This window comes from Xiphophorus couchianus, chromosome 20 (genome assembly GCF_001444195.1).
Source record: "Xiphophorus couchianus chromosome 20, X_couchianus-1.0, whole genome shotgun sequence".
Lineage (NCBI taxonomy): Eukaryota > Metazoa > Chordata > Actinopteri > Cyprinodontiformes > Poeciliidae > Xiphophorus > Xiphophorus couchianus.
The window spans coordinates 21251905-21272134 of NC_040247.1; the positions used below are offsets into that span (position 1 = coordinate 21251905).

Consider the following 20230-nt stretch of genomic DNA (forward strand, 5'->3'; position numbering starts at 1 on the left):
TTCAGTTCACAAGTCAAACTAATTTGGAAAAGTGTTTATTCTTATATTCTACAGGAAGAAATAAAGACGGAAGACATGGACATAAAAAACTTGCATCATTAAACATATGACAACTGTGAAGAAAGTCAAAGCAATAAAATAATATCTGCAATTAGTACAATCTTTTGTTAAACCAGCACATTCATGGGGGGGGGAGTCTTGCACAGTAGAAGCTAAATTTATTGCCTGATCACACAGAATGAAAAAGTTGTTAAGCCCTTCAGATAAAGCCTCCTTTGCTACTCAGTGTCTTTTTCAGAACCTGCGTCAAGCCAAACTCTTTGGTACGATGTACTGAGCGCTGGTTGCTTATCCATGTGTGGCTGGATTCCAAGTATACCAGTGTTTATAAACCGTCTGCAGAGTTGTCCATCCAGAAGAAAAAAAATCCGTTTCACCCTCAAATGCTGAAAAAATGCAAAGTAATGAAGAACCTTGACAATACCTCAAGAAAAAAAAAGCCTGGTTGTCAGTGTACTTTTGGACAACTGTTATTGATGCACACTGTGTTAAATGTCATATTCTGTGGAGATGTTTGTGTAAAAATGTTTAAAAAATTTTTTTTATCTTCCTTTTGTTGTTGGTGATGATAAATCTTAAGACTGTTCTTAAAAATCAATGGTAACTTTTTAATCTGATAAGCACTGTGCAGGAGCAAACTGAACAAAGTCTTAGGCTAAAAAGTGTAAAAGCTGGCACATGATGACTGGCAAAGATTTGGCTCAACTGTACGACACCCAGTGGATTACTGTTTCACAAAGCTTCTTTCACTTCTGTTTGTGTCAGAAAAGTGCAAATTTTAGTTCTTGAAGAGAAAAAAATGTGCACCAGCGATACACCTGCACTCAGAAAATAATAAAAAAATAAATGCCAATTCTTTCTAAGTACAAGTGTAGGGCGTTGTTGAACGTTTTCCAATTAGTGACAAAGCCTCGACTGCTTTCCTCTCGATCGTTTGGATGTACTGGCAACCATGAGGGTCCTGCTCGCAGACATGAATGAATTTGCTGGCTGGGTTCTGTCACAATATATAAAAATGGCGGCGGTGTGCAGGCTTTAGGAGGAGAGCCATGGGTGGGAGAGGCACTGGGCCGCCGTGGCCCTCCGTTCAGGCACCAGGTCCAGCATGGGCAGCAGGAAGCTGCTGAAAGAGTGAGCCTCCTCCTTGGACCACTCGTACTTCTCCACCAGGACTTCGAACAGGCCCCACGGCTTCAGCTTGGTGATGTGTCGCAGGTCACCTGGGAGAAACACGTTTCATAAGATTCAATCTCGGTGGACCTTCACAGAGCTGAGCTTCATTTAGTTTTTGCAGGTTCTGTCCTGAGCGGAGCAGATGGCTGCTCCCTTCGAGGCGTCACATGCTTAGCCTGAAATAGCATCTCCTCTCCAAATACCTGAGGATGTTTCAAAGTGAAAGGGGAAGCAGCTCTCCAGCAGACAGCTGGCAGGTGTGTTTACCTTTCTTGGTGAAAAACTCCTTGCAGTATTTGCCCGCCACGATCAGCTTCCGAGGAACCTTGCCAAGCAGCTCAATGATGAGCGCTATGTGATCTGCAGGGAGCAGAGATGTGGAAACGCACGGTGAGTACAGGTGACAAGAATCATCAAATATGAAGCTCCATAAAAAGGAATTGCAACCCTTCAACTTTTTTTTCCCCCACAAACTTAAATGTATGTTAAGGGAACTTTTTAAGCGATCAACACAAAATAGAACAATTGAAAGTAAAGAAACAAAAAACAAAACATGTTTTCAAACAGAAAAATATGCTATAGTAACAGAACCACAACATCAAGAAGAGAAACCCAATCGGATTAATCTGGGCCTGATTGTTAGTTAGTGGGAAAAAATATATATAGGAAATTTTAACCAGTCCCGACTGAAAAAGGTAAACTTTGATCCATGAATATAATTTAACATAACCTTCATTCACCCAACACAAGTCACTATTTAAAATAACATCTGTTGTGTAAATGAAAATTGCTGATCTGCGACAGCCTTAGAGATCTAAGGGGGCTACACTTGGTGTTGGAGTAAAAGGAGGCTGCTTGCAAATGTGTGTCTTTACATTTCAGATTTTTGCTATAAATACTAAAAACCAACATCTTGTTTTCCCTTTAAAAGTACACACACACATATATGTCAATCACATAAAGCTCTGATAAAGCACACTGAAGTTTGTTGTTGCAAACACACCGTGTTCCAAATTATTAAGCAAGTGATATTTTCTCAGATTTTCTTAAAATCAATGCAAATGATGGTCAGTATAATTTTAAAGTCATGAACTATTACAGTATAAATAAAATTTTACTGAACAAAGCTCCCCATGAGAACAGTATTTTTTCCAAAAATAAAAATCTCAAAATGCATCGTTCCGAATTATTATTCAAAGCAGATTTTCTAAACATTTTATAAAGAACTGCAAACGGTCATTCTTTGAATGTGCAGCATTAGATGGTCACATGTACTAAAATCAAAAGCTGTTTCAATCAAAAACATCTTAACAGGCCGAGTTACATGTTAACATAGGACCTTCTTTGATATCACCTGCACAATTCTTGCATCCATTGAACTTGTGAGTTTGTGGAAAGTTTCTGCTTGAATTTCTCTGCAGGATATCAGAATACCTTTCCAGAGCTGCTGTTTTGATATGAACTGCATTCCACCCTCAGATCTTCTGCGGCCGGGCCCACTGCGACCGGTTCTGCTTGTAAGCTCTGGTTAGGGGCGGCTGAATAGTAGGTTCATGCACCTCAAGCCTCTGGATCCTCCACCTTGAGGTTCCAGAAGCACAAGCAGCTTCAAATAACAGTTTGCTGCTTTGTAAGGACATTTTAACAGCTGCTCTCTTAATCCGATGAATTTGTCTAATAGGAACCTTCCTCATTATGACTTTATCTGTACAAATCCATCTTTGTTCTGAATCAGCCACAAATCTCTTCACAGTACCATAACACTTCAGTTTTCGTTAAATATCTAATGTTTTCATACCTTGTTATACGACACTACACTATTTGATGATTTTCGTCAGCAGAGATCCTTTCTCTTTCCCATATTGCTTGAAACCTGTGGCCTGCTTAATAATGTGGAACATCCTTCTTAAGTAGATTTCCTTTAATTGAGCTCACCAGACAAAACCCAGCTCTCTGAAATTAATTATAGTGATTCAAAGAGCGCTTAACAAAAAATGTAATCTTTATGACACTTAAATTCAATTTGCATAATAATTTGGAACACGGTGTAAATGCTTCAATGTACAATGTTCAATGTACAATGTCTGCAAAGTACTTTATGTAGAAAAGAAAGAACTCAATCTCATAGAATAAATATATCTTCGCTTTAATGTTTCCGTCTAGTCACAACTCTTAACAGTTTTAGGTTTTATATACTTCAGATCCCAAATTGAATCCAGTTCCGACACTTAAGCCTGGCAGCCATTTGTAAAGGAACTCCTGTTTTCTGAACCAACCTTCATCTCTGGAGTAGTCCTCTCCAGAGTGCGGTTCAAACAGATAATCTCCAGTAGCAAGCTCAAAGGCCTGACGAAAACAAAACACACATCCAGAATTAAGGAGGGTTTAATTACAGGTATACCAGTCAAGACTTTATTCTATTTTGTTTTTTCTGTTTCTGTCTCTGAAAACTTTATATACCAGAAAGTTTCCTGCTAAAAGACAACGCCTAACTATTACATTCAACAATGAAACAGTTACACACACACATTATATATATATATATATATAGAGAGAGAGAGAGAGAGAGAGAGAGAGAGAGAGAGAGAGAGAGAGAGAGAGAGAGAGAGAGAGAGAGAGAGAGAGAGAGAGAGAGAGAGAGAGAGAGAGAGAGAGAGAGAGAGAGAGCTACAATTATGAATGGATGAATAAAATCCCATTTAAAAAAAATTATTCTTTACAAAAATCATTATTTACACCTCTAATATTTCCAATGGAATCAATGGAACCAAAGCATTTATTGTAATACTCGACTATTTTAAGCCAATGTGTTCAGAAATCACAAATTAATGCATTACTTCCTGTTTCTCTGGGTTCAAATATATAATATAAACAATAAAAGTCAATGCTGGAGAATTTACTTTAAAGGCTTTTCCCTTTAAAGTTACAGCAGCCTTTCTCTACTGACAGGTTGCTGTAACCTTAACAGAAAGTATCCAGCTTTCATTGCACTGTCCATGCAGTGGTCCTGTGTTTGTGTTTTACCATGCAGGCGGTGCTCCAGATGTCGGCTGGAGTGCTGTAGCCAGCTCCGATCAGAACCTCCAGCGAACGGTATTGCCGTGTCTGGATGTCATCTGTAAAATGTTTGTGCTGCAAAAACAATGCCGACATCTCAGTAAAATTCACAGATCCCAAAATGAACAGATGAGCTACAAGATAAAAAAAAGACTCAAAACGCTTATAATCGACAGAAAGCATGTTGAGGTACTTTTAAAGAATGGCTTGATTTCTGACAAATTACGCCATAAAGACTGACCTGTAGAGGCCCCGCCCACTAACACCTACAAGAAGCTGCCTTGTTGCTGATGGATGCATATTTTTACTCACCACCCAGCAGGCATTGCCAAGGTCAGCGATCTTGACTTGCAGCTTGTCGGCATTAAGAGGATCCAGGGGGTTTACCAACAAACTGCCTGCTGAGCCTGGCACAGAGCGGAGTCAGAAATCAGACAAAAACAGAGGAGAGACTGGCACGGAGTCTTCTCTATCACCAGAGATTATATAAAAACATGTCCAGGAATTTTACAGAGTGGAACTTGGAGGAAGCTTTTGCTGCAATGTGTTTGCAGTTTGAATTTATTAGAAAGTTAGTTACAGTGGAGGATTTGATTTAATGTGTGAAGACTAGAAAATAACACATTCATAATGCAGTAGTCTGACTGGATTCAACTCACACAGATTAGAACGTCAGCAAGCTGTTTTTAACCACAGTGAAACATAGCTTAATGTGCATTGATTTGAATATTAAACTCCAATCTGGTTTACATCTGCATTAATTATGTGATTTGTTGTTTTGTTTTGTCTTTAAAGAAAATAATAATACAGCATATTCATTTTACATTTTCTTCATATTCATGGAATTTATCCCAGTCTTGTAGTTTTCAACAGATAAGTGTACTCGAGACCTTCAATATAAACAGTAAATATTTTTCTAATAAAATTCAGCTGTCTCTGTAGAGAAACAGCACAATCAAGATGAATTTAGTCAAATCTTAAAAATGTAGTAAAGTAGGCTAAAAGGGAAAACCAATATCTGTTCTGCAACTCACCACTCTGGCTGTCCTCTTCCTCACTCTCCTTTTTGTTCTCCCCTTGAGTCTCCATGTCCTCCATCTTTTTCTCCTGTCTTTCTCTGTCTGGCTCCACGGCGACGTCGGAGCTGAGGGAAGCAGAGGGAGGCTCCGAGGCGGGATCGGCCACTGCAGGTGAGGCGTCACAGGTTTCATGCTCCTCTTCGTTACATATAGAATCTGGAGTCTCTGCATTGGTTTCTGGTTGGTTTGCGTTCTGTTGGTCCTCCTCCTCCTCCTCCTCCTCCACAGACTCCTTGGTCCCTTGTTTTTCTGAACTGTCCTTGTTGTCCGGTGAGGAGGAATGGCCGTTGCAGTTGATCTCCATTTGGTTCTCCTCCGCTGTTGCGCCCGCTTTCTGATGACCTAGCTGAGGCGTCAGAGGAGGCTGCTCGTCAGAAGTGGAGTCTGCCGCAAAAAAAGGGCTTATTTAATAAGACTTTTAATAACACAGTTCTTCATCCAGAACCCTTATGATGAAATATGAAGGTTGAAAAAACTAATTACTGGGCTCCAAAAGACTTGACAGTGGTGTTAAAGTTCATCTGGCCTTACACATACAGGCGGAATTATAATGGTGTGGCTAAAATGGTCCAGTCAAAGTCCAAACAAAGAAATTTGGGGATTGATGTTCACAGACACTCTGACTCAAGATAACTTGTATTAAAAAAACAGCACAGGTTTCCTACACAGGAGGTAAACAGACCTACTTCAAAAAACTTGCAGGTACAGAGAAAAGATATGCATTTGGAAAACATTTTTAAATATGCTACATCATTTTCTTAGCACTGCTTTGAGCTCAGCTGTCACAAACATTTCCAGGAAAAGCCTAAAAAACTTCTGACTTTACAAGACGTGAATAGGGTCAGGGCACACAGCTGGAGTTTTTGTCGACTTCAAACATTTTTTCTCCACATTCAAATTTAGGAGCATCTGTTCAGTCAAAATGAAGATTTAGATGAGGTCATAGTGACACTGTGCACATTTCAGCTGTCACCATTGAAAGATAAGACAACGTTGGTTTTGTCCTGTATTTTACCAGTGTTTAAAGAGTTTCTCTTTGCCTGGGGAATTAACAGGAGCTCATCCTTCAGGCAGGTGAAGATTTAATTTTCACAATGGGTTCCTTGGCAAAACCCATGGAACCCATAGTAAAGAGCAATATTCTGCTCTTTAACAAACAAACTCTCTTCATTCTCATTCCAACAGTGTACAGAAAGATGTTTAGAGTCTGAAATTACAAATATTTTCCACACTTATCCCACAGGAAGAAATGATGAAGATGGGATGGGAAATACTCAGGAAGTGCAAATATTCAACTATTTATGACTTTTTTCCCCCCATTCTTGATTAAATCTGGGAATTCAGTCAGTCAAAACATATCATATCATATTGTGGATCATATCATATATTGTGGACATTTCCAGACTCTCTAGAAGCCCGTTTTAGCCAATAAAACATTTCCGATAAATTCAGCAGAGCAGATCCTAATCAGACTTGTGGAGCTGCCGGAAGAGCATATGACTGAGATTCAAAGATAACACCAGATTCAAATCCATTATTCACCTGTGCTTGTGTGGTTAGCAACGTCTTGCAGTGTCGAAGAGACAGGAACAGTAGCTGAGGACGTATCTTCATTAGTCTCCGTCTCATCATCGTCATCGTCTTCCTCTGCACCATCAGGCATAGCACCGCCTTCCATCTCCTGAATCCTCTTCTCCAGCAGCTCTGCTTGTTTCTTTTGCTTTTTCTTCATCTTCTTTTTCTTATTCTTTGACATTTTGGCCATCTACGAATGGAGAACACGCAGTCCTCCAGTCACATTTTACTCCCCGTGTTCTGAGAAATTGTCACATCACGCGATAAAAGGGAGAGAACTTACTGTTTTGGGTGCCGGCGCTGTACTCACTGCAGGAGAAGGGAAACATCAAAGGGTAATAATATTGAGTGATGCGCAGCACATTCATAGCCGTTCTATAGTGAGTAATTTGTTCTGGTGGCTGGGTTTTGCTAACACACTGCCTCTGTGGAGGCTCAAGAGTCTCATAAACTTCTCTGAGTGAGTCGATGACAGCCGCAACCAATCCAGTGGTGACTCATAGCGAGACGGAGCTCAGCTCGCCGCTTTTATTAGAAGCAGCTTTTTACTCAAAACGCGCAGCATCATCAAATACAGTACCACTACAAACTATGTCGCTTTCTTAGAAAACCAACAATATGTGTAGAAAAATAACTTTGGTTAAGACATCAGAGACCACAAAAACGGAAACAAAGGTTGTATTGACGAAAATATTGATGCTGGACAAATATTTTATTATATTGGATGTTATTAATTAAGTAGGGCCCAAAAATTGCTTGGGTCCTACAAGAGAATTTTATACCAGAAAAGTTTCCACATGTTTGCTCAATGCATGTCAGTTTTACAAATAAAACTGTGATAGACCACTGTGCTGGTCTATCACAGTGGTGCCCAGTTCCACTGTCTGGACATAGGGACATAAAATCCCATTAAAATAAATTGAAGCTTGTGGTTGGATTGTAAAAAAAAATATTTAAGTGGGGTTGAAAACTTTAGATAAGGCACTGCATATACATGTAGCAATCCATATTCGAAGGATCTAAAAAAAAAAAACAATTATTTGTCGCATTGATTACTGCAACATTGTCTTCACAGGTCTGCCTAAAAAAATAAAAATAAAAAATAAAAATCAGTCAGCTGCAGCTGATCCAGAACCCTGCTGCTCACATTCTCACTAAAACCAGGAAGTTAGAGAACATCTCACCAGTTTTAAAGGCCTTACACTGATATCCTGTAGCTCAGAGAATAGACTTTAAAATACTGTTTATAAATCACTGAATGTATTGTGGCTTTACACCACAATACATTAAAGATCTGCTGCTGTTTATCAACCTTCCAGATCTCTCAGGTCTTCTGGTTCTGGTCTGCTCTGCATCCCCAGAACCAGAACCAAACGAGGAGAAGCAGCTTTCAGCTTCTATGCACCACAAATCTGGAACAAACTTCCATAAAATTGTATAACAGCTGAAACAATGAATGCCTTTAAATCTAGACTAAAAACCCAGCTGTTTAGAGTTGCTTTTGAAACCTAATCATGAAACACTAATCAATAATCTGATGTGCAAAATGTAATGTCGATGACTGTGAGACTTTGTAATTTTGCCTTTTTATGATTTAAAGCACTTTGAAATGCCTTGTTGCTGAAAGGTGCTATACATATAAAATTTGATTTATAGACTTAGACTGACTTTATTGTCATTTTGCATGCACAGGGTGTATACAGAATGAAATTTCGTTATTGATCGAAACGTATTAATGACTAAAGTTCTGAATTAAAGCCCCTTCTCATTCATTATAAGTCAATGGGTCCACATTTTTGTTAAAGTGTGAAACATAAGAAATGGTTACCTGCAGATCCAGACGGAGGTGGAGCACCAGACTTCTGCCATTGTGTCGCCTCGGCAGCCATCTTCTTAATGTAGGGCTCGTTGACAGTCAGCAGAATGTTTTCAGGCTTGATGTCTGTATGAATGATTTTACACTTGGCGTGGAGGTAGTCTAGGCCCTGCAAAACCTGCAGAAGAGTCGGATGATAACGAAGCGTTTTCTGGATAAAATGTGTTCAAATGCAGTTCAGGGGAATAAGCCTGGTGTGATATATGTGAATGTTTTGTAACAAGGATTACTTTTAGATCAACCACATTTTGAGCGTTGCAATTCTCTACCTGTCGTATGATGCTTTTCACACAAGGCTGGGGCAGGCCTTGATAATTTGATTTTATAATCCACTTCAGAAGGTGGTAGCCCAGGACCTCAAACACCATACACACATCTGAAGAAATCCAAGTCAAGGAAACCTCTGCATAAAATTATAAAAAATCTGCAGCCTTTAATTATCTGTAACAATCAGCGACAGATTCATAATTAAGTAGAGGATACGAGTTCCATTCATCCCAGAAATCTTGAAGTCATCTAGCAGTTGCACCACTTTCTCTCTGTTGGGATCTCTGGGATCCGTGTTTCTCACCTGGAAATCATCAATGAGGCATGTGGGAACGTCACAAAGTGGAGCACAAGTGATAATATTAGGTTGAACGTATACATTTTCACCAAATGTTTACCGTACATGTACTGTATATAAAGATGTGCATCTCACTTTTCTTCAATCACATTAAATAGTTCAAATAAATAATAGTATAGGTAAATTTATGGTCTAAAAAAATAAGTGAAATTAAGCCTAATTAAACTAAAACAGATGGCGAGGAAAAACGACAGATTCGTTTTTTCTGTAAACACTTGAATAAAGTATATACTGTATCTTTGTTCCTTACAGATTTCAGCAGCTTGATTTCATCCAGCGCAGTCTCTGTGTAATGTTCAGCACTTTTAACAACCTTCATGGCCACAAATCGCTTCTCCCTGAGAAAAAAAAACAAAATGTAAATACAATACATTAGAAATAGGCATCAATACATCACAAAAAAAAATTAAGTGTCATAATAAAGTGACACCTATAGCTAAAATGAAGTGGAAACTAATAGGACAATATTGCAGTTGGGTCAGATTTAAAGTCTGCAAAAAAAAAAAAAAAAACTGTCAGAACTCTGATGTAGAAAGGTGGACGCCTCTGAGCCACCCAGAGTTCAAAGTACAACATGGCTGCTCCCCATACAAAACAGAAAGTTGCCGGTATATATTATTTATTAGCACTTCTGATGGTTTGTACAGTATGTCATTAACCTACAAACACAGAGTACTGGACTACTTTTACTTATGAAAATGTTTCCTTAGACACAAAAAACAGACTTCCTGATGAAAGCTGCTGGAATGATGAAAGCAGTCCAGCAGCTTTATCTATTACAAACATTTTTAAAAAATCATATCCGTCTTAACAGCACTTAGTCACCCCTACTGGTTCTTCCACTTGCAACCAAAACATGCTCAGCTTGGGTGCGGCGTCAATTCTAGATCTGAAGCTCCTGTTTCTAAGAAACAATGCACTGACTCTAGCTGGCAGAACAGGCAGCCACTGCAGCTTCTAGTTTCTGTGACATGCCCTACAGTTTTGTCAAATACCCAAATTTTTCTTTGTGTGTGAATTTAAGACAACTGCTTACAAATAAATCCTGAACCTGCTAACCAGCATGTAAAAATGAGTCCTGCTCATTTTTATTTCTCTTTCCTTAAACTGATGAGCAGACTTACTGGATGTCCCAGGCCAGCCACACGGTGGAGAAGTGACCCCACCCCAGCTTACGGATCACATGGTATCTTCCATTGAACAGGTCGCCAATCTTCACATGATGATATCCACCTGAACAAACACATACGCAAAATGGAAGACCGGGTGAAATAATGTTGTGTTTTCCATGTACAGTAAAATCAGGAGTAGTGTGTTTAACTTGTATGTGGATTAAAACAACTAGAATCCATTTTAAAAATCCAGTTTAGTGGGTTTTTATGAATAAAACCTCTAAATTGGGAAGGATCTAATTATGGAAGCTGGAAGAAAATCCGAAACGACACTAAAGGAAGGATGAAGAGATAGACATACAGAAAGGATGTGGGACACAAGGAAGGGACAGAGGCAGGCCACAATTACCAAATGAATGAAATGGGGCCAGAGATGTGGATGGAACAACAGAAGGAAAAAAGGAAATTAGTGAGAGAACAAAAAAAGGATGGAAAGAAGGAACAACTTTTTGCAGGAAGAAGAACAAAAGGAAAGACAAAGGCTCATAAACTTTAGATGTTTGTTTGAGGAACCAAGAAAGAACCAAGACGAGATGGAAATCAAATCCCAGACAGTGTAGGAGCTATGATGTGTTACTTGGTGCGGGCAAAAACACTTTACTTTCTCCAGCTTATTATCTTTATCCCATAGTTATGATCCAAGTAAACCAACAACTCATAACTAATAAAAAAAAAAAATGGACAAAAAGTTGAAGAGAGGGGGTGTGTAAGGAGACAGTTTGTTGTCTGAGTCAAAGGAAAATTTATTAGACCAGAAGGTACAACAGACTATTCCCTGGTTTAAAAGTCAAGAGTCAGCAGAAATTCATCAATAAAGACTAAAAAATGTTTTTATCAGTCCAGCAGCTTTATCAATCACAAACATTTTTAAAAAATTATTTCAATCTAGACCAAAATAATTTTCCTCTGAGAAGCTAGAACCTATTTAATTTCATCATGCAGATGCAGAAGTGATTTCTGAAGATCAAAAGAGACCCTACCCCTGCAGTAATCGTTGGGATCCTCCTGTTCGTCGTCGTCGGAGCCCAGAATCTCCTCATCCTGCTCCGGAAGGGGAGCTTCTCCCTGACCCTGCAGAGATGCCCCGCCGCGACCATGAGGCTCTGGCCTGATTGGACGACAACAAACAGCATGCTGAGAACAGTACTGGGAGGTCTGATAAAGTTTAAAGTAGAGCAAGATTTTGTAAAGGTTGTTTACAGAGTGAAATAGAGTTGTACACCATAAAAATAGGAATTAATTTTACACCATTTCAAAAATAAGGAGGCAAGAACACAACCCAATTTCTTTGGCAGTTGATTATTTGGGTCTTTGTTTGCAAGTAAAAGGCCTAATGAAATCCAGAATGAATGACTAGTCTTTTTTTGATTAATTAATGAGTAATCAATCAAACAGCTGCAGCTGATCCAGAATGCTGCTGCTCACGTTCTCACTAAAACCAGGAAGATAGAGCACATAACACCAGTTTTAAAGTCCTTCACTGGCTCCCTGTAGCTCAAAGAACAGACTTTAAAATACTGTTGTTAGTTTACAAATCACTAAACAGCTTAGCACCACAATACATCAAAGATCTGCTGTTGTTGTATCAACCTTCCAGACCTCTCAGGTCTTCCGGTTCTGGTCTGCTCTGCATCCCCAGAACCAGAACCAAACGAGGAGAAGCAGCATTCAGCATCTATGCACCATAAATCTAGAACAAACTTCCAGAATACTGTAAAACAGCTGAAACACTGACTTCCTTTAAATCTCCACTAAAAACCCACCTGTTCAGGAGTGTATTTGAAACGTAATCAATTACAAATTTATTGATGGAACTTGACTTAATGTCATGTTTTGATTGTTGATTCTATGTTGCATTGTGTTTCTGTGTTTGATATGATGTAAAGCACTTTGAAATGCCTTGCTGCTGAAATGTGCTATACAAATAAAATTTTATTTGATTTTTGATTTGAGTAGTACCACCACCCCAAACAAACGCTGTAAAAAAAGGAATTATTGACAAATGTGTAACCTGATACACAGAAAGTAGTTTTTTTACAGTACAAAAAAAATGTTAATTTTTTTAAAAAACAAACATTCTTCAAACATAAATACATAGACCAAATGACATTTTTTTAAGAGGGCTTCATCTAATTGTGACATTAATGACGTAGATTTCACCTGGCTTAAATTATTCACTCCTTTACTTTAGTGCAACATACAAAGTTGACAGAATTTTCTTCTCTTGACGTCAGAGTCTAATCGGAGGTTATTTTGAAATGAGGTACAAAATCTGCACTTAAAATCTAAGCCTTCCAAGATATGCGATATATTACCAAATAAAGAGCAAGGCTTGGTAGATTTTATTTTTGAAAGAAAATGGAAAACAAACAACCCACAAATGTCTTTTTGACGAACTTGAAGTGTTTTCATAATGAGGGAAACATTTCTACACAGTATAATTAAATGTTAAAGATCAGCCTTACATTCACTCCTGATTAAGATAAAGTAAAGATTGTTCAGGAGACTCAAGTCCTGACCTCAAGTGTAAGTTGAGTCTACAGTCGTTAGAGTCCAAGTGAAGTCTGAGGACTTTGAACAAGACTCAAATCTAAGTCGCAGATTGAAGTCAGATGATCCAGCTACCTCTACGTGACCAGATCGTCAACACATTTTAATACTTTAGAATCTATTATCGCTATGGCGACCACCCAAACCCCTGCGTCACCTCAGTGTCTACACAACAGCACCCGTTATTATTAGACCTCGCACCAAACACCTTATATCTTCTTAAAATTCCTGCTGCAGTAAATTCCTGAGTAAGTGAGGACATGATGTCAACTACAGCCGCTGTGAGTGAGTGAGTGAGTGAGTGAGTGAGTGAGTGAGTGAGTGAGTGAGTGAGTGAGTGAGTGAGTGAGTGAGTGAGTGAGTGAGTGAGTGAGTGGGAGGGGTGGTGTCCTTGCACTGGAGGACAGCACACCTCTGCAGGACGGAAGCAAAAGATAAATCATGGCGATACTCTGACTTGACAGGTAGTTCTGAATAAAACCTAACCTTTCTTCTATTACAGACTTACAACAGAGGTTTCATTTATCGTTTCTGAAATTTTCTAGTAAACTAATCGGCGTAGGGTATTATTAAAACATAAAATCCCCCTCTAAACCAGTGCCCAAGAAAAAGGAGTGCAGACTACAAAGACAGGCGAATTTGGATGTTTACATCACAGCTTTCACACAATTGATGCCAAAACATCACGATTGTGATTTTCCGAGGTGTGTATGATGTAAATTAGAGACTTTGTCACCTGTTATTTCCACTTAGAGGAGACAGTTCAATGCCTCCTAATCACACAACACACCAGGGTACTTCAAGGACTTCTGCAAGAAGATACTGAAGATACTTGCACCCTTCCTCTTTCTGACAGTCAAAGCCTGAAGGGTGCTACAGCTCTTCAATCCACCACTACAACAACACGCATCCTACCTGCAAGATGCACGTATGCCCATGGGACAAGAAGCGAGGAGGAAGACCAGGTACTGAAAAAGCCTCTCACTCCATTCGCCCGAAGAGCAAAATGTGACGGAGGTTCAGAAGTGGAAAAGTAGAGAGGAGGCAGTAAAAGCAGTCTGAGCTGATGACTGAAAAGCCAAGGAGACAGCAGGAGGGGGAGAGAAGAGAGGAGGAGAGTGGGAAGGCAAGATGTGGCGAGGCTGAGCTGCAGACCGAGTCCCGAACTGCAGGCCTCCACTACATGCTGCGATTCTCGCTCACTTTCTGCTCTCTCCCACAGTCACTGCCTCTCTATCGCTCCGTCTGACCGAGATCTCTCCTTGGCTGTCGTCAGCTTTTGGCCCCGCCCCCCTCTTGCTGACAGCTGGAAGATGATTGGGGGAAAGACCCCAGCACTGCATTGCAGGTGAGGTGCGACATCAGTGCCCCTCCTGATCCGACCAAACACCATCCTCCTCTGCCCCCAGACAGTCCAACACCACCAACTTCAATGCGTGGCCTTTATTAGCTAAATGACCAAGAAATACACCGCTTCTCTCCAATCCGGACCCAGAGTGGGCTTTTCTAACCGTGACAGGTCTTACTTTAAGTGTTTCACCTCATATATCTTGAAATATTTCTCAGAAGAAATCCACCTCACATTCACTTTCAAAAGAAACGCAATCGACAGCCACTGTACACAATTTCAAATAACTTTTTTGACAGGTCGTCATCCAATTGCTCAGTTAGTTGAAGATATGCTACTTTTATGTTGCACACTTATTTTGTGGGGATAACAGTCTACGTGAGAGACCCACAGCATCATAGATCAGCAAAAAATCTTTAGCTATGTTTATTTTAAAAAAAAAGAAAAGTTAGTAGCATCAACAATTGTACCACTAGTAAATGAATCAAAAACAATTTCTTTATACATGATTTTCACCCTTTAAATAAATGTACTTCATTTAATGGTGGGATTTTTGTAAACAATCATGTAAGACTACAAAGTAAAATATTTCATTTCGTTTTTGTCCAAACTTGCTCTTCTCAAGCAAGAATGGAAACACTGACATTTTATCAGTAACCCAAGATTTTGGCACTTTGAACCTAACAATTCTGTTTGTTTTTTTAATCTAAATACATTTTATTTGGGTCTTGCAAAAAGCTGCTCTATCAAGAACAGAAGTAAAGATGTAAAACGTATTTTCTTGGTGAACAACACTTTTTATGCAGAAAAGAGCAACAACATCTTCCCTTGAAGCCGAGAGTTTGGTGACCGCTGTGTGTGTGTGTTTCAGGCTGTTACACACACAAACACACGCCCACACCCACACACACACTGGCTCTTTGTAGATAGCAGATACTTCCTCTCCCCTTGTTTAACCTTGACCATAATGCCTCTCTTTTTCTGAAAACTTAATCTAAACTAAAGGTTCAAGCCCTAGCCACTAAAACAAACAGACTGAGTTTCTTTGTTTGCATCTCAGTTTGTGTGATTGGTGCACTGAGCCTGCTGCAGGCAGGGAGTAAATAAAAGAGGAATTGCAGATACAGCAGAGACGAGCACAAGCTGCAGCTTAATGCTTTCCATCACTTCTGACTTTGTCACGACAATCATAAATGTAGGATTAGTCAAAGTAACAGCACATATAATGTCTTTAAATTAGAGTCTTAGAGGGAACTAATTTTTTTGTCAGCTGATTTAGTAAACCAAATCTTGAATGTTTAGAGAGAAACAAAATACGGTTTGTGTGAGCAAAGAAAAAACGAGAATAAAAAATGCAAAAAACTGGCAAAGGCCAGGTCACGAGCTAAATGATGTGCTAACTGGATCTCAACGTCATTATGGGATAAACATTTATATAGACTTATTTTTTTTAAATACAGAACTTATTCAGGCTGCTCTGTGAATTTAGTTCAGAATAGTTGGTGAACTATGAAAACAAACTGACACAGTTTTACCATGTGTGAAACTCAGAAGTAGTTCTTGTTCAAGTTGAACTTGCACTTTTTCTACTAAGATTCATCAACCCCAGTCAGGGATAAAATGGCAAAACTAACTCACAACCTCTTAACATATCCACTACTCTTGAAAACATGCGACATGAGAGCCTGTCGCCATCTCCTGCTTTCAAAGCCATTCGGCCACACTCGGATCAGAGAAGTAGGACAAAAAACCCCAAAACAAAACAAGGTGCAGAAGAGGACATTGCTCCTGACGATGGAGCTGAACCAGAAACACTGCTGTCCCGGCTCCCCTCCCTTCAAGTAAAATCAATACAAAGTGCCTGACAAGCAGAATGAAGGTACAATGCACACAAAGTGTAAATGAAGGTGGCAATAAAGCATTGCCCTTCAGCACTCCAAGCCTCACTGAAGGAATAAAGGGAGACTAAAAACAACATCATGCAAACTTTAAAAAATTGGGATCAAATTGATTTCCACGTTGACCTCAACTAGCATCATACTGAAAGCAGAGCAATCAAAACAGAGACTCCTAACTCCACCGAGGGTTTTCTTAGTTCATAAAAACAACAGCTCTTTATTAAACACAAACCAAGGTTTACGGCCTGAAGTCATCCATCAACTCCTTAAAATAATAATACAAATCAGGGCAAACATATTAATATTTCTACCACAAACAGGAAAGAAAAGGGAGAAAGAGTTGCTGCGAAACCTGCAGTGTACCGATCTGGTGCTGTAGAGGGCTGCAGATGAGAAAAGAGTTGATGGGTTATGTAATAAAAAAAACACAGCTAGTGCTGGGAGAGAAGCAGCAGAGATGAAAGCTAAACATAACACGGAGCAATAGCACTGGTAGAAACTCGGCGTACTCCTACATCTGCGCCTGAGCTATAACTGCATTGATAAAAATTTGAAGCAGGAAAGTTAAAGAAACAGGTGGGGGCTTTTTATCCCAGGGATGTGGAAAAAAAATTTAATAAAATATGCTCTTTGAAAAGCTGGAGGCACAAATCCACAAGAGACGCAATCGGTCCTGTTCTCCCACACCAAGCAGAATACATTAGCAGGTAATGAGGTGATCAGTGAGGCTGCAGCCGTCTGTCAAAGCGCCTGAATGAAAAAATACATCATCCTAGCATTAAGCCATGTCAGGCTCAGCGTAAACCATCACAGCTCCAACAAAAATAACAAAAACAAGTTGAAATTTTTAACTTCTTCAACTGGTTTCTCCTCCAAATGCATGCATAAAAGCTACTCACTTCCATGTCAGCCCACTGGCAAGTTTCACCACAGCTGTATTGATGGAGAAGATCCAGTCCAGGAGCCACATGACAGAGAAGACACAACGCTGTCGTTTTGTTTTTTTTGTCTTAAACACTGACCGGAAAGGCCAATAGCTAGGTGTTTGGAATTATGTCTAGTCTCAGTTGTGATGAGGACTGCACTATTCACCCGCTGCTCTTTGAATGCACTGTGGCTGCTGCTGAGTCCCTTTCGCCACAGCAGGCACAAAAAGAGCGAGTGGGAGGGAAGGAGCAGGGGGCAGGAGAAGTCTTAGAGGGAGGCTGAATAACACTAGTCTGCTGCCAGCTATTCATAACAGAAAAAAAATTATTTTCAATTAAAAATGCAATCCAATCGCTGTTTCACATGTTAGTAGTGTGGTGAGAGGAATGGCAATACTGTTGCAATATTATTTGAGAAAATTATGAGTCCAGAAGCAGAGCAGGATGCTTTGGGATGTTTTCGCTCCACAAGCTCTAAAGCTGCATGTTGTTGGACAGTTTCTAACGACATGGAGCGGCATTTTAAAATGAAACAATAAGTGGTCAACTGAAAGCTTTGTTTTAACTGTATACTATGTGCTATATATATATATATATATATATATACCCTTTAGATCTACTGTCATCTGTTACCAAACATAATCAAGAAAAACGGCTAACCTGGAGAACAACAAATACAAGCGTATTTCAATAAATCTAAATGTAATTGAAAAGTTACACACCTATATTATATACATTAAAGAAAGTTTTTATTAATACAGTTAAAATTCCTCATCTTGGAAGATTGGATATTACATAAACCCAATAAAAATATTTTTATACAGACTTTTTATGCTATAAACTACAATCAAGTAGAGGCTACTGAATTGGTCCAGTAAACACTCTCAAAGCCCTCGACAATGAGGCGTAATCAGTTGTTTGGCTGAATGCAAAAATATAAATGGAAAGTTGAGTGGAAGGAAAAAGTATGGTGTAAAAAAAAAAGTGGACAAGACTGACAACAGCTTTGAGAGGTAGCTAAGTTCATTCAAGAGTTTGTGGGAGAGTCTGTGTTTTAAAAGCCATCACTCACACACACACACACATATACACAGATACAAATGTATCCTGAACTACTATTGTTCTGTTCCTCGTATCTCACCACTCCTGAACTAAAGACATAACTAATGAAAAAAAAAACACACTGGACTGCTGTGTAGTTGTCCAAGTGTTCTGGTCAGATAAAAATAAATGTTTCATTTCATGTGGAAATCAAGGTCTCAAGAGTCTGGAAGAAGACCAGACTGGCACCGCATCAGAGTTGTTTGAGGTCTGGTGTGATATTTCAGTAATAATGAGGGAAGCCGTGTCATCTATTGGTGTTAGTCCACTGCGTTTTAGTCAAGTTTAAAGTCAGCAAAGTCATTTTTACAGGTACTCAGATGTTGCAGTCTTCCCGCTGCTTCCCCTATGGTGACGCTCATTTTATTTTTCAGCAGGACTGAAAAGAATTTAACATTCAGCGAGAAACTAAACTGGCAGTTTTCATTAGTGTCATACTTATTAAAGCGGACAGAAATACACTGTTGGAAATATATCACACTATGTGCAATGAATCTATATCCGTTTCTCTTTATAAACTGATTCTTTGGGTGGTGGGGGAGTGAGTCACTTTTGGAAAATATTCAAATTATTTAGGCGCACCTGAGTTTCCCTGTCTGTTGTGATCACAAAGCGCTTTCTACACTTCCTGCTCTGCCTCTTGAACAGAGTAAAGAAACCCATTATGTGAAAATAAATAAAAAAGGAAGTTTTCTGGTTACTTTTTGCCAAGTTTCCTCGGCTTCGTCCTCTTCTTCCTCGCTTGGATCGCGAGAACTAAAAAAAAAAGGCATAAAGACAACAGGTCTGAGACAAAAACACGCTGTTATGTTTGTGTGACAGAGATAACACGAGTCCGCGTTTTTTCCGAGCTGTTACCCCAGATCTCAGTAAAAGGATTAGCTACTTTTCTGAGGTGTAACAAAATTCACAATGACGGCAAAATGAGCAACTATGCAGTTAGCAGGTTACTTGGCTTAGCGGCGTATTGTGGGTATTGTTAATCTAGCTAACAGCAACTTCGAACGTTTCGCTGCGAAAATACTAATCGCCACAAACAGTCCTTTCATTATTTTTAAGCATTTGTCACAGTACGACGTATATATCTTCTCACGGACTGCGATAACAAAATGTATTGGGACAAAACTGTGCACAATCATGTGAAGCTAAAGCTAACATAACGTTACCACAGAAAACACACAGCAGAACGCATGGCACACTTGTACTCTAACCCGTAGTTACGTAGTTTGTTTAACATTTGCTAAATCTATTTAAGCAGAAATTAATCGGCGATAAGCGTCTAATGCTAATGCGTTGTGAGTAACAGGTTCAACAAGTAAAAAGCATTTTGGTTTAGTTAGCAGCGTTACCTTTTCTTTCCATGCTGAACAACCAGTCAAGTGCTGCGTTCAGTGGCTGTTGGAACTGCCTGAAAGGAGGTATGAGCTGTAGAGGGCGCTGTGTTTGGAAACTGTAATTTCCTCGACTCTTACTTATGTGAATTGTTTTGGCTAATCTTAATATTTTTAAATATATTTTTATATGAATTTTTGTCCCTTTGAGTTTTTGTCGGTTTTTTTCCGACATTTACGGAGGACAGTATGACCTCATGTAACGATCCATCAGAAGGTCACCAGTCAAATAACGTTTGGTCATATCTGCCTTAAATCAACAGGCCCAAACAAAACTCAGAACCTACGTTGCTCGCCAACCGCCATAAAAAAAAAAGAACTCAGAACCAAAATAAAAGGGAGCAGCAGAGTGTAATATATGCTTTCGAATAACAATGACCAAAATGTAGCTTATTTTGT

General features: G+C 39.3%; 1 protein-coding gene across 3 annotated transcripts; it reads right to left on the reverse strand.

Moving 5' to 3' along the window:
* Window positions 1–19: 19 nt before the first annotated feature.
* On the reverse strand, window positions 20–19918 carry srpk1b (SRSF protein kinase 1b). 3 transcript variants are annotated; one of them, XM_028001995.1, is made up of 16 exons: window positions 19790–19918; window positions 19142–19196; window positions 11598–11725; window positions 10570–10678; window positions 9696–9783; window positions 9304–9391; window positions 9090–9196; window positions 8773–8938; window positions 7228–7253; window positions 6912–7134; window positions 5325–5753; window positions 4603–4697; window positions 4258–4365; window positions 3510–3579; window positions 1501–1593; window positions 20–1280 (listed from the first exon to the last, which is right to left on the reverse strand). In XM_028001995.1, exons 1-16 carry the CDS (start codon window positions 19800–19802, stop codon window positions 1096–1098), a joined length of 1983 nt encoding a protein of 660 aa, XP_027857796.1. In that variant the 5' UTR covers window positions 19803–19918; the 3' UTR covers window positions 20–1095. The 3 variants fall into 3 exon arrangements, with proteins under 3 accessions (XP_027857796.1, XP_027857797.1, XP_027857798.1); XM_028001996.1 differs by lacking the exons at window positions 19142–19196; window positions 19790–19918 and adding an exon at window positions 17313–17398; XM_028001997.1 differs by lacking the exons at window positions 19142–19196; window positions 19790–19918 and adding an exon at window positions 14083–14384.
* Between the last annotated feature and the right edge of the window lie 312 nt (window positions 19919–20230).

Coding starts and splice junctions, on each gene's coding strand:
- srpk1b (XM_028001996.1), bottom strand. CDS start 17,383: ATGTGGCTCCTGGACTGGATCTTCTCCATCAATACAGCTGTGGTGAAA. Junction 8,939..9,089: donor TGAAAAGCATCATACGACAG/GTAGAGAATTGC, acceptor ACTCTTCTGCAG/GTTTTGCAGGGCCTAGACTA. Junction 4,698..5,324: donor GGAAGAGGACAGCCAGAGTG/GTGAGTTGCAGA, acceptor GCTCTGTGCCAG/GCTCAGCAGGCAGTTTGTTG.